Source organism: Branchiostoma lanceolatum, chromosome 9, assembly GCF_035083965.1.
Source record: "Branchiostoma lanceolatum isolate klBraLanc5 chromosome 9, klBraLanc5.hap2, whole genome shotgun sequence".
NCBI lineage: Eukaryota > Metazoa > Chordata > Leptocardii > Amphioxiformes > Branchiostomatidae > Branchiostoma > Branchiostoma lanceolatum.
The window spans coordinates 20,271,865-20,284,221 of NC_089730.1; the positions used below are offsets into that span (position 1 = coordinate 20,271,865).

Genomic DNA, 12,357 nt, shown 5'->3' on the forward strand with positions numbered 1-12,357 from the left:
TCTGAACAACTTCATAAATTTATCCTTTCAACAAATGTCAAGTCCACTTAAGGGTGTAACAATTTATAGAGGCACAGCGATTCAAATGTTGTAAAATGAGCCTTTTATTTCAGAGCAACATCATCATCAGCTTTTTGTACTATTAAATCTAAGGAAACAAATACTTCAGAATATAAGTTCAACGGTTAGCTTCACTTTCATTACAAAAATGCAGAGTGTACACGCATGTGCTCTAATTGCTCAATGCGGTGACTGTTTCAACACCGCTTTTAGACATAATACAACCAATGTTTTCCGAAGTGAAGTGACAAGGAATATTTGAGCTTTCATACAGCGAAGTAACTGGGCACTGCCATCTATAGAGTCTAAGAATTTAACAGCTATGTCTACGTTCATTAATGACCAATGTTAAGATTACTTTAGAGTCTAACATTCTACTAATAAACTTTGTTGTATTACTGGACGTGATTCGAACTTTATTCACCTAGATGTACACTTTTCAAGAAATTTCAACATGTATAGCAGAAGGTGAAAGTTGTCCGAAAAGTTGTTATGATCACAAGCTATCATGATTTTCTTGTGGCACTACTTCCAAGTTTTTCTCGGCCTTGACCACCACCACCATGGACGCGATTCTGCTGAGCAGCGGCCCGCGCTTCTCCTCGTGCAGGTCCCGCCAGGAGCGCTTCAGGTAGTCCAGGATCGCCTCTTCTTGCGCCTTGGGTGGAGCGGTCGTGTCGACGGCGTCACTGAAAATTGAATATAAAGTTCACAAAGGTTAGAGAGCAATACATTATAACAGATATATAGCAGTTCAATCAAACGGCCAATCTATAGACCAGTAGTATATAACTGATAAGAAGACCAATAACCAGCGAAGACTGTTAGTTACATATGGTAATTATCTTCGCCGAGTACTTGTACTCGGAGAAGATTATGTTTTCGGTTGAAAATTCTGTTGGGTGGGTCTGTATGTATGTCACGAGCATAACTCAAGAAAGCTGCAATGAATCTTTATGATTTTTGGTAGGTGTGTAGTGGTTGTGCAAAGAAAGGTCAAGTTTGAAAATGGTTCACTTTACGTTTTTCAACAGTACTGCAGCGGACTTTTAATCTTTTTGTGTTTGTATGTAGGCAAAAAAAGTGACGGAAACGTTGATGGATCTTCATGATTTTTTGCATGTGTGTAGATGTTGTGGAAACGGAGGTCAAGTTCGAAAATGGTTCCCCTGGCAGTTTCCGTCGGTACTGCAGCGGGCTTTGTGTTGATGTGCATTTGTATGTCGCCAGCATAACTCAAGAAGCTGTTAGTGGAGCTGTATGATATTTAGTGGATAGGTAGGGTTTACAGAAAGGAAGGTCAAGTTCGATAATGGGCCTTCTAGCGGGTACCTAAGGTACTGCAGCGGAGCTTCAAAATTTAGAGGCATATTTTCTAAAAGTGCTATGGTCATGATTTTTGTGTGATAGATAGTTCATGTCACAGGAAGTAAGTTCTGTAAATTTGGGCCCCCTAGCGGCTTGTTTAGAACTGCAGTGGGTGTTTTTGTTTTGACATTCGGACATGAATAACTTGAGAAGGGGTCGACAGATCGTCGTGATGTTTGGTATGTAGAGAGCTCAGATGGTGGTTTACATAATCAATGACTAATCATGCAAATCAGGAGCTAATTTACATAATTAGTAAAGAAAGTGCATTTCATGGGACATGGGACATGGGACAGTGTCAGGTCATGTAAACAGATGGCCTTGCATAAACGTACATGTAGGTCAAATAAATAAACAAATGGGGCACCCACTATTCTCCAAGCAGAGGTGTGGGTCCAGCTGGTTTTTAACGTGTTCAGTTTAGGTATTTTTGTTCAACATACGGTTCGCTACATAACTAAAAGGGGACAAAATAGAAAGCCTGACAAAAAACACCTAAAAACGTGTCAAAAACCACTGTCCAGCCAGACCCACTCCTCTGCTTGGAGAGTACACTACATCAAAACTACACCACCGCTAGGTGCGAAAAAGTCTTTCAAAATGTGTATGATATGGAATAAAGATTTATTCTATTCAAATATATTGACTGTACCATTTCATCATCACTTTCAACTCACAAGTTACAACACTGCAATATTGAACCTTTGTGGTCCATATAATATATAGGGGGTGATAAGCATGTAAATATTAATCACTATTCATAATAAGCCTTGATTATTTGGCGAAGATAATGTGTTAGTGGAACTCTAGTTTGTTCCTTGAATTGGCATATGTGTAGGATTTTAAACTATTCTACGGTACATCCTGACAGTAGATCCCGGTCGGAGTCTCTGTTGACAGCGATAGAATGCTAGGAATGTATTAGGATGATTTTCCATAAAAATATCCCGAGTTTCAAGTCAACCCCTTGATCTAAAGTGATATGAATCGAATTTGAAAAGTTTTGAATGTGTTTTAAGTGAATACCTTAAGATTTACAGACCCCAGTTAGGATCTGTACCAGTAAAAGTACCGATTGTACTGGCAGAGATTTAGAGACTCCGATCGCGATCTCTACCGGTGGATCCACCAATTTTGCCAGGTGATGGTATTTCTACCCTGACATATATGAGAAGTTGCCGCTGTTTACCTGCAGTGCACGGTCATGAAGTAGGCGGCGTTCTTGAACTGCGCGTCGTCGTGGTCGCAGTAGGAGTGGAAGATCATCGCGGCGGCGCTGGGCAGCCTGTCGACTCTGCTGAAAACTGCAGCCCGCACGTCATCCCCGCGGAACGTGGAGTCCAGCGTGCGGTCGATGTGGAGCTTCGCTCGGTCGGCGTCCACGCGGCTGAACTGGTGACTGTCGACCATCAGCGGCTTCTCTGAATAGATCTGTTGGATATTTGATAAACAAGATTTCATAGAATGTAGCTTGACTAACACATCATGGCGCTGGTGTCTGGACTATCTAGTGGTATCATAATAGTATCTTAAGCAGGCAAATCTCAATCTATATGTATGTATTTAGCATCACCAAGAGTCGATAGTAGGTCGAACCTATGTATTAGGGTAGTTTTAGATTAGTATAAGAAGTCCCGTTACTATACGTACTTTATTACTACGTATCTGTATGTCTGTATTTAGCTGTATAGGGCAAGCTTAAGAATGCATGCATCATAAACGTTATCATTGCTATTAGCATTGCCACTACCATCATCACCATCATCTTCATCATTGATAATTACCCTTATTAGTATTAGTAGTAACATGATGAAATCATCGTACCTTTGCCAAAGCCTCCGCGAGCACGTCGGCCGTCCGATGCGCGCCCGGCGGGGCTCCGATGACCAGGATGGCGGGCTTCCTGGGCGGGCCGTCCGTCCGGTGTTCCGTCAGTACAGCATCGACCGCCGTCCAGACCCGGTCCGACTGGGAGCGGAACACTTCTCTGATGGCGTTCAGCGCTGTATGGTGGTCATCTGTAGGGCGAGAAAAATAAAATATTACTATTGTGTTCTGTATTCTAATTATTGCTGAAGATGTACAGACAGAAACATTGGGTAGGTCATTGGATTCATTTTCCTTTCTTGTCCAACCTACAACTCTCTCATTGCCACTAACAAAACTTAGCACATTCAATTAGTAGAGATAGCGTTTTATCCATGCCCATGGATGAAAACTGACAGTAATAAAACATCATGGAGAGTGATGTTTACAGCTGCCATGCATCAGTACCTGATGCCGATTGATTGATTGACTGATTGATTGAAATGGTGTTTAATAGAACAATCAAAACATTCCCATTACAACGTATGCAATAGATGCCTACAACATTGTTTCTGCTAAGTCGATCACTGAGCTAATATACAGCAACAACGAAGTTCAAGCAATCTGTGGCATTAATAGTGATGCCAACTAATATAACTTCACGATAATGAGATAAAGATATACCAATTGGCTGAATGTTGGGAGGCAGACGCTGCAGGGCAGTCTCCGGCTGTACATGAAGGATGGTTTTCTTTCCGCATCCTGACAAGGGCGCTGACGGCGTCGTACCAGGGGTGGTCATGACAATGGATCTCCGAATAGGCAATGAGCTACAGAATCGCTCCAGGCTATCAATGATGTACATCGGCATGTTTTCTGCACTGTTTACAATGGCAAGACTGCTGCTCTCCTCGCCTAATGTGGATAGAACATCCTCAACTACTAATTTAGCGTGAGCTTTTTCCATAGAAGAAAACTGGCTGGGGTTGAGGAGAAAATGCTCTTTAGCAAATAGCCGAGACAAGGCCAGTGCAAAGTATTGGGCTGTAGGTTCATCTGAAGGGGTATCAATGATTAAAAGGGAAATACCATTATTTTCGTAATCCTCGAATTTCTGCGTTATAGAACTCCACAAAACCGGTTCCTGGTGACTGAACATCATTTTAAGTTCATTTATTCTCTCGCCGAGAGTATCATCTCTGGGAAGAGGGATGCGATTTTGCAAAGTTTTTGAGCTGTCGTGTGGCAGTGCTGCCTGATCTGTTATGTTACCCGTCAAGGCTAACGTTACAACACAACCGAGCACGAACACAATGATTGTGACGGCAATAGTAAGAGCAACTTTAGGAATGATAAGTGATCCTTCTATCCAAATTTCAGTTTTTTCGTTTCTTCTTTCTTTTGTTTCTGTTCTTTCCCCTTTTCCCTTCTTTACAAGAAAGAAATGAAACCATCTCAAAAAGTTGTTTTGCTGTTCACGATGTGCCTCTTTGTCTTGCGGAATGGTTGAACCTGTCTTTTTCTCTATCTCTGTACGGATGGTGGATATCTTCTCGTCAGACCTACGATGTAGAAAAATGACGTTTCTATCATTAACCAACTTATCTGACTATTTAGTATAGTGAAATTATCATTAATGAAACAATATACGAAGATACGCCCAACGCAGTCATAACCAGTTATGCAATGCCGCCGAACACTATGTTATTTTATGTGATCTGCGTGGTCATGGGTGCTCCACATTGTTTTGCGTTGTTACAATTTCAACAAAGACTTAAGACTAGACAATACCATCACCACTTGTAATCCAGAGTAGCAAGTGAAACAATGTACAGACACAGACAGATTAGGACTAATGCCATTGTGCTTTCTACGTGCCATTCCAAGTTGGAGGGGACACTTATATCTACATTCATATGGCAATCTTACCATAATACAATGCTAAACTTTCTTCCAACACTAAGGTATTCACGGATCGAATTTTCGACGACCACTGTCGCCTTCTTCAGGATCAATAATGACCAATCACTGCCGAACGTAAACTCGCGAGAGTTACGGACACGTGACTCTATTGACGCATGTCACTGCGGATACGTGACGTCAGCAATTGGTCAAACGTGCCAGGAAGTTTATCTTACCATATTGCTGGTCCAGGAGTTTTCTCTGCAATGCATGTATCGCATGACCCCCTTTTCGGCCTTTTGTATCACACGTAATGGAATAAGATATGAGTAAGGGTACAACTCACGTGTATGGGAATGGTTCATGACTACGCGCTCCGGCCTTGTACACCGCTTCCCACACCTCGCTGTCGATTGAATCAACTCGTGGCCTTCCTTGATAATCAAGAGACACAATAAGTACTGGATGTGTTAAGCTGATGTTAAGCTGGTATGTTACGCCGAAGGGCGGTTATACCGGCTATACAGATACAGATGTAAACGAGTCTTTTGAATTCAACATCTTAGCCACTCAACCAGATGCTACATTATTCAGGCAACGCTGCAAACTAAAATCAGTGATTAGACATTGGGATTCACGATTGGATGTCGTTGCATAAGAGTTGCTTTGTTTAAACAAAAACACAGTGTTTAGCGATAAAAGGTGTAACCCATAATGTACAAACAAAAGCGTGTGTGTAGCTTGTTTACGACCTAAAAAAAAGTAACGCTCGCCGGATAAATGGACGGCTCAAACTGGCTAAGATATACTTTGCCGTTTTTTTGCGATTAGTCCATGGGCCACATTTCTACTGGAATCGCATCGTCTGTACCTTGGCGTGAACATTATGCCATCCTAAAGTTTGTTCAGAAAATAAACAGAACAGAAATGACGAGTATCCAAACTGCTTTAGCCTGGAGGAGGCGTACCCCGTCGAAGGAAGGGAATCTAGGACACAGGGTATTGTAGTTAGTCATAAGAACTGAATTTTCTAAAGTTTAATGTTCATTCCGGATGTTTTTCTTGCAAAGCCTTGGGAACTAACAGCAGTAATACCTGCAGCGGCTCGCGCACCGTGTTATAGATTGTTGTTTGGTTTCAGGTTTTACCGCGATGTGATTCCAGTAAAGCGGCGGTCTTCCTGTATCATTGCCCAAGATTACAGTTTCAGCTTACCCTCCGATGACTGCACATCTCTATGTGTTGTAGCGGAGCTCAGTTTGGCTACTTCAATGGTGTCAGGTTGCGGATGAAGACGTTTGACATCGGAGGAGTCAGGCGTAGGTTTTCTAGCTTGTGACTTCGGCTTCCTATCTTCCTCCGGTGTCTCCTCTTTCGCGCCTTCACTCCCGACCGTCTCTACGGATTGTTGGCTTTCTTTTTCCGGTGTCTCTTCTTTCGTGCCTTCACTCCCGACCATCTCTACGGATTGTTGGCTTTCTTTCTCCGGTGTCTCCTCTTTCGCACCTTCACTCATGACCGTCTCTACGGATTGTTGGATTTCTTCCTCCGGTGTCTCTTCTTTCGTGCCTTCACTCCCGACCGTCTCTACGGATTGTTGGCCTTCTTCCTCCGGTGTCTCTTCTTTCGTGCCTTCACTCTCGACTGTCGGTACAGATTGTTGGTTCTCTTCCTCCGGTGTCTCTTCTTTCGTGCCTTCACTCCCGACCGTCTCTACGGATTGTTGGCTTTCTTCCTCCGGTGTCTCTTCTTTCGTGCCTTCACTCCCGACCGTCTCTACGGATTGTTGGCTTTCTTTCTCCGGTGTCTCTTCTTTCGTGTCTTCACTCCCGACCGTCTCTACGGATTGTTGGCTTTCTTCCTCCGGTGTCTCTTCTTTCGTGCCTTCACTCCCGACCGTCTCTACAGATTGTTGGCTTTCTTCCTCCGGTGTCTCTTCTTTCGTGCCTTCACTCTCGACTGTCGGTACAGATTGTTGGTTCTCTTCCTCCGGTGTCTCTTCTTTCGTGTCTTCACTCTTGACTGTCCGTACAGATTGTTGGCTTTCTTCCTCCAGTGTCTCTTTCGTGCCGTCACTCTCGATTCTCCGTACGGATTGTTGGCTTTCTTTTTTCTGTGTCTCTTTCGTGACGTCACTCTCGATTCTCCGTACGGATTGTTGGCTTTCTTCCTTCGGTGTTTCTGTCGTGCCTTCACTCTCGATTCTCCGTACGGATTGTTGCCTTTCCTCCTTTGGTGTCTCTTTTGTTCCTTCACTCACGGAGGTCTCTGCGGATTGTCGGCTTTCTTCCTCCGATGTCTCTTTCGTGTCTTCACTCTCGACTGGCTGTCCGGATTGTTGGCTTCCTTTCTCCTGCATCGCCGTTTTAATGCCTTCACTCTCGACTGCTTCTACGGATTGTCGGCTTTCTTCTTTCGGTGTCTCTTTCGTTCCTTCAGACTCGACTGTCTGTACCGAATGTTGGCTTTCTTCCTTCAATATCTCTTTCGTGCCTTCACTCACGGAGGTCTTTGCGGATTGTCCGCTCTCTTCCTCCGTTGTCTCTTTCGCGCCTTCATTCCCGACTGACTGTCCGGATTGTCGGCTTTCTTCCTCCGGTGTCTCCTCTTTCGTGCCTTCACTCCCGACTGACTGTCCGGATTGTCCGCACTCTTTCTCCGGTGCCAATTCTTTCGCGCCTTCACTCTCGACTGGCTGTCCGGATTGTTGGCTTCCTTTCTCCTGCATCGCTGTTTTGATGCCTTCACTCTCGACTGCTTCTACGGAATGTTGGCTTTCTTTCTCCGGTGTCTCTTCTTTCGCGCCTTCATTCCCAACTGACTGTCCGGATCGTTGGCTTTCTTCCTCCGGTGTCTCTTCTTTCGCGCCTTCATTCCCAACTGACTGTCCGGATCGTTGGCTTTCTTCCTCCGGTGTCTCTTCTTTCGTGCCTTCACTCCCCACTGACAGTCCGGATTGTTGGTTTTCTTTCTCCGGTGTCTCTTCTTTCGTGCCTTCACTCTCGACGGTCTCTACGGATTGTTGGCTTTCTTCCTCCGGTGTCTCTTCTTTCGTGCCTTCACTCTCGACTGTCGGTACAGATTGTTGGTTCTCTTCCTCCGGTGTCTCTTCTTTCGTGTCTTCACTCTCGACTGTCCGTACAGATTGTTGGCTTTCTTCCTCCAGTGTCTCTTCTTTCGTGCCTTCACTCCCGACCGTCTCTACAGATTGTTGGCTTTCTTCCTCCGGTGTCTCTTCTTTCGTGCCTTCACTCTCGACTGTCGGTACAGATTGTTGGTTCTCTTCCTCCGGTGTCTCTTCTTTCGTGTCTTTACTCTCGACTGTCCGTACAGATTGTTGGCTTTCTTCCTCCAGTGTCTCTTTCGTGCCGTCACTCTCGATTCTCCGTACGGATTGTTGGCTTTCTTTTTTCTGTGTCTCTTTCGTGACGTCACTCTCGATTCTCCGTACGGATTGTTGGCTTTCTTCCTTCGGTGTTTCTGTCGTGCCTTCACTCTCGATTCTCCGTACGGATTGTTGCCTTTCCTCCTTTGGTGTCTCTTTTGTTCCTTCACTCACGGAGGTCTCTGCGGATTGTCGGCTTTCTTCCTCCGATGTCTCTTTCGTGTCTTCACTCTCGACTGGCTGTCCGGATTGTTGGCTTCCTTTCTCCTGCATCGCCGTTTTAATGCCTTCACTCTCGACTGCTTCTACGGATTGTCGGCTTTCTTCTTTCGGTGTCTCTTTCGTTCCTTCAGACTCGACTGTCTGTACCGAATGTTGGCTTTCTTCCTTCAATATCTCTTTCGTGCCTTCACTCACGGAGGTCTTTGCGGATTGTCCGCTCTCTTCCTCCGTTGTCTCTTTCGCGCCTTCATTCCCGACTGACTGTCCGGATTGTCGGCTTTCTTCCTCCGGTGTCTCCTCTTTCGTGCCTTCACTCCCGAAGGTATCTGCGGATTGTCGGCTTTCTCCCTCCATAATCTCTTCCTTCGTGCCTTCACTCCCGACTGACTGTCCGGATTGTCCGCACTCTTTCTCCGGTGCCAATTCTTTCGCGCCTTCACTCTCGACTGGCTGTCCGGATTGTTGGCTTCCTTTCTCCTGCATCGCTGTTTTGATGCCTTCACTCTCGACTGCTTCTACGGAATGTTGGCTTTCTTCCTCCGGTGTCTCTTCTTTCGCGCCTTCATTCCCAACTGACTGTCCGGATCGTTGGCTTTCTTCCTCCGGTGTCTCTTCTTTCGCGCCTTCATTCCCAACTGACTGTCCGGATCGTTGGCTTTCTTCCTCCGGTGTCTCTTCTTTCGTGCCTTCACTCCCCACTGACAGTCCGGATTGTTGGTTTTCTTTCTCCGGTGTCTCTTCTTTCGTGCCTTCACTCTCGACGGTCTCTACGGATTGTTGGCTTTCTTCCTCCGGTGTCTCTTCTTTCGTGCCTTCACTCCTGACCGTCTCTACGGATTGTTGGCTTTCTTCCTCCGGTGTCTCTTTCGTGCCTTCACTCATGACCGTCTCTACGGATTGTTGGCTTTCTTCCTCCGGTGTCTCTTCTTTTGTGCCTTCACTCCCGACCGTCTCTACGGATTGTTGGCTTTCTTCCTCCGGTGTCTCTTCTTTTGTGCCTTCACTCCCGACCATCTCTACGGATTGTTGGCTTTCTTCCTCTGGTGTCTCTTCTTTCTTGCCTTCACTCCCGACCGTCTCTACGGATTGTTGGCTTTCTTCCTCCGGTGTCTCTTCTTTTGTGCCTTCACTCCCGACCGTCTCTACAGATTGTTGGCTTTCTTTCTCCGGTGTCTCTTCTTTCGTGCCTTCACTCCCGACCATCTCTACGGATTGTTGGCTTTCTTCCTCTGGTGTCTCTTCTTTCTTGCCTTCACTCCCGACCGTCTCTACGGATTGTTGGCTTTCTTCCTCCGGTGTCTCTTCTTTCGTGCCTTCACTCATGACCGTCTCTACGGATTGTTGGCTTTCTTCCTCCGGTGTCTCTTCTTTCTTGCCTTCACTCCCGACCGTCTCTACGGATTGTTGGCTTTCTTCCTCCGGTGTCTCTTCTTTTGTGCCTTCACTCCCGACCGTCTCTACAGATTGTTGGCTTTCTTTCTCCGGTGTCTCTTCTTTCGTGCCTTCACTCCCGACCATCTCTACGGATTGTTGGCTTTCTTCCTCTGGTGTCTCTTCTTTCTTGCCTTCACTCCCGACCGTCTCTACGGATTGTTGGCTTTCTTCCTCCGGTGTCTCTTCTTTCGTGCCTTCACTCATGACCGTCTCTACGGATTGTTGGCTTTCTTCCTCCGGTGTCTCTTCTTTCGTGCCTTCACTCATGACCGTCTCTACGGATTGTTGGCTTCCTTCCTCCGGTGCCAATTCTTTCGTGCCTTCACTCTGGACTGCCTGCACGGATTCTTGGCTTTCTTCCTCCGGTGCCAATTCTTTCGTGCCTTCACTCCCGACTGCCTGTACGAATTGTTGGCTTTCTTCCTCCGGTGTCTCTTCTTTCGTGCCTTCATTCCCGACTGACTGTCCGGATGGTTGGCTTTCTTCCTCCGGTGTCTCTTCTTTCGTGCCTTCACTCTCGAGTGTCTGCGCGGATTGTCCGCTCTCTTTCTCCGGTGCCTCTTCTTTCGTGCCTTCACTCTCCACTGACAGTCCGGATTGTTGGTTTTCTTTCTCCGGTGTCTCTTCTTTTGTGCCTTCACTCCCGACCGTCTCTACGGATTGTTGGCTTTCTTCCTCTGGTGTCTCTTCTTTTGTGCCTTCACTCTCGACGGTCTCTACGGATTGTTGGCTTTCTTCGTCCGATGTCTCTTCTTTTGTGCCTTTACTCCCGACCGTCTCTACAGATTGTTGGCTTTCTTCCTCCGATGTCTCTTCTTTTGTGCCTTCACTCCCGACCATCTCTACGGATTGTTGGCTTTCTTCCTCTGGTGTCTCTTCTTTCGTGCCTTCACTCACGACCGTCTCTACGGATTGTTGGCTTTCTTCCTCCGGTGTCTCTTCTTTCGTGCCTTCACTCATGACCGTCTCTACGGATTGTTGGCTTTCTTCCTCCGGTGTCTCTTCTTTCTTGCCTTCACTCCCGACCGTCTCTACGGATTGTTGGCTTTCTTCCTCCGGTGTCTCTTCTTTCGTGCCTTCACTCCCGACCGTCTCTACGGATTGTTGGCTTTCTTCCTCCGGTGTCTCTTCTTTCGTGCCTTCACTCATGACCGTCTCTACGGATTGTTGGCTTCTTTCCTCCGGTGCCAATTCTTTCGTGCCTTCACTCTGGACTGCCTGCACGGATTGTTGTTTTTCTTCCTCCGGTGTCTCTTCTTTCGTGCCTTCACTCACGACCGTCCGTTCGGGTTGTTGGCTTACTTTCTCCTGTATTGCTTCTTCCCGTCCTTCACTCCCGATTGTCTGTATGGGTTGTTGGTTGTCTTCATCCGGTGTCGCTTCTTTCCTCCGTTCACTCTCGACTTGGTTTACTAGGTGTTGGCTTTCTTCCTCTGGCTTTGCTTGTTCAGTGACGTCACTTTTGATTTCTTCTATCTCGTCATCGAAGGACTTGACGGGTTGCTCGCTTTCTTTATTTGTTCAAACATAAAAAGGTAGCAGCAGTTTTTGTTTTTTTTTTACAAGAAGCTACAAGGCATTTTTGTCCTAGATATGTCTTATCCTGACACTAGAAATATATCTCACTTTATTTTTTTAACGTTAGAGTTAAAGTAAGAGAATATATTATCTTGGACATAATTTACCAGTTCAGTTGGTTTGGTAACAATCACACATATCTGCACCTATCATAACAATCTTTTTATTGTTTCATGTCAAACATGATATTGTCTCACCTGCTTTTTCTTTTCTAGTGGGCACTCGTCTTTTAGAGCTGTTGGTAAATGCGGTCCCGATAGGTAGATGGGGCGGTTTCTGCGACGATGATCTTGAATCATACAAGTCCGGGTCGCAGCGATCTGCAGTGGCATTTTGATTTCAAACCATTTTAATGTCAATATCTCAAAATTAAAAGATCAGCATTACTCCTTTAGCAAGAAAACTGTTGAAAAATCTTGACCAAGAAGGTTATATTTTCGTGTGTGTGTGTGTGTGTCTGTTTGTGTGTCGGTGCGTTTGTGAACAGCATAACTTGAGAATGCCTGGATTGTCTTCATACTAGGTATGAGGGTAGGTCTTGATAAAACCTCAAAATGACAAGATGTTAACCCCCTAGCGACATTCTAAGGTACTGCATTGGA

At 45.7% G+C, this 12,357-nt stretch overlaps 1 protein-coding gene across 1 annotated transcript; it reads right to left on the reverse strand.

Moving 5' to 3' along the window:
• Positions 1–86: 86 nt before the first annotated feature.
• On the reverse strand, positions 87–11,908 carry LOC136442675 (titin-like). The gene is made up of 7 exons (XM_066439619.1): positions 11,902–11,908; positions 6,352–11,688; positions 5,483–5,570; positions 4,324–4,796; positions 3,253–3,446; positions 2,618–2,859; positions 87–749 (listed from the first exon to the last, which is right to left on the reverse strand). The coding sequence occupies exons 1-7, from the start codon at positions 11,906–11,908 to the stop codon at positions 557–559; spliced, it is 6,534 nt and encodes a 2,177-aa protein (XP_066295716.1). The 3' UTR covers positions 87–556.
• Between the last annotated feature and the right edge of the window lie 449 nt (positions 11,909–12,357).

Coding starts and splice junctions, on each gene's coding strand:
- LOC136442675 (XM_066439619.1), bottom strand. Junction 5,571..6,351: donor AGATGTGCAGTCATCGGAGG/GTAAGCTGAAAC, acceptor TTGATTATCAAG/GAAGGCCACGAGTTGATTCA. Junction 3,447..4,323: donor CGAGGATTACGAAAATAATG/GTATTTCCCTTT, acceptor CTCGCCCTACAG/ATGACCACCATACAGCGCTG.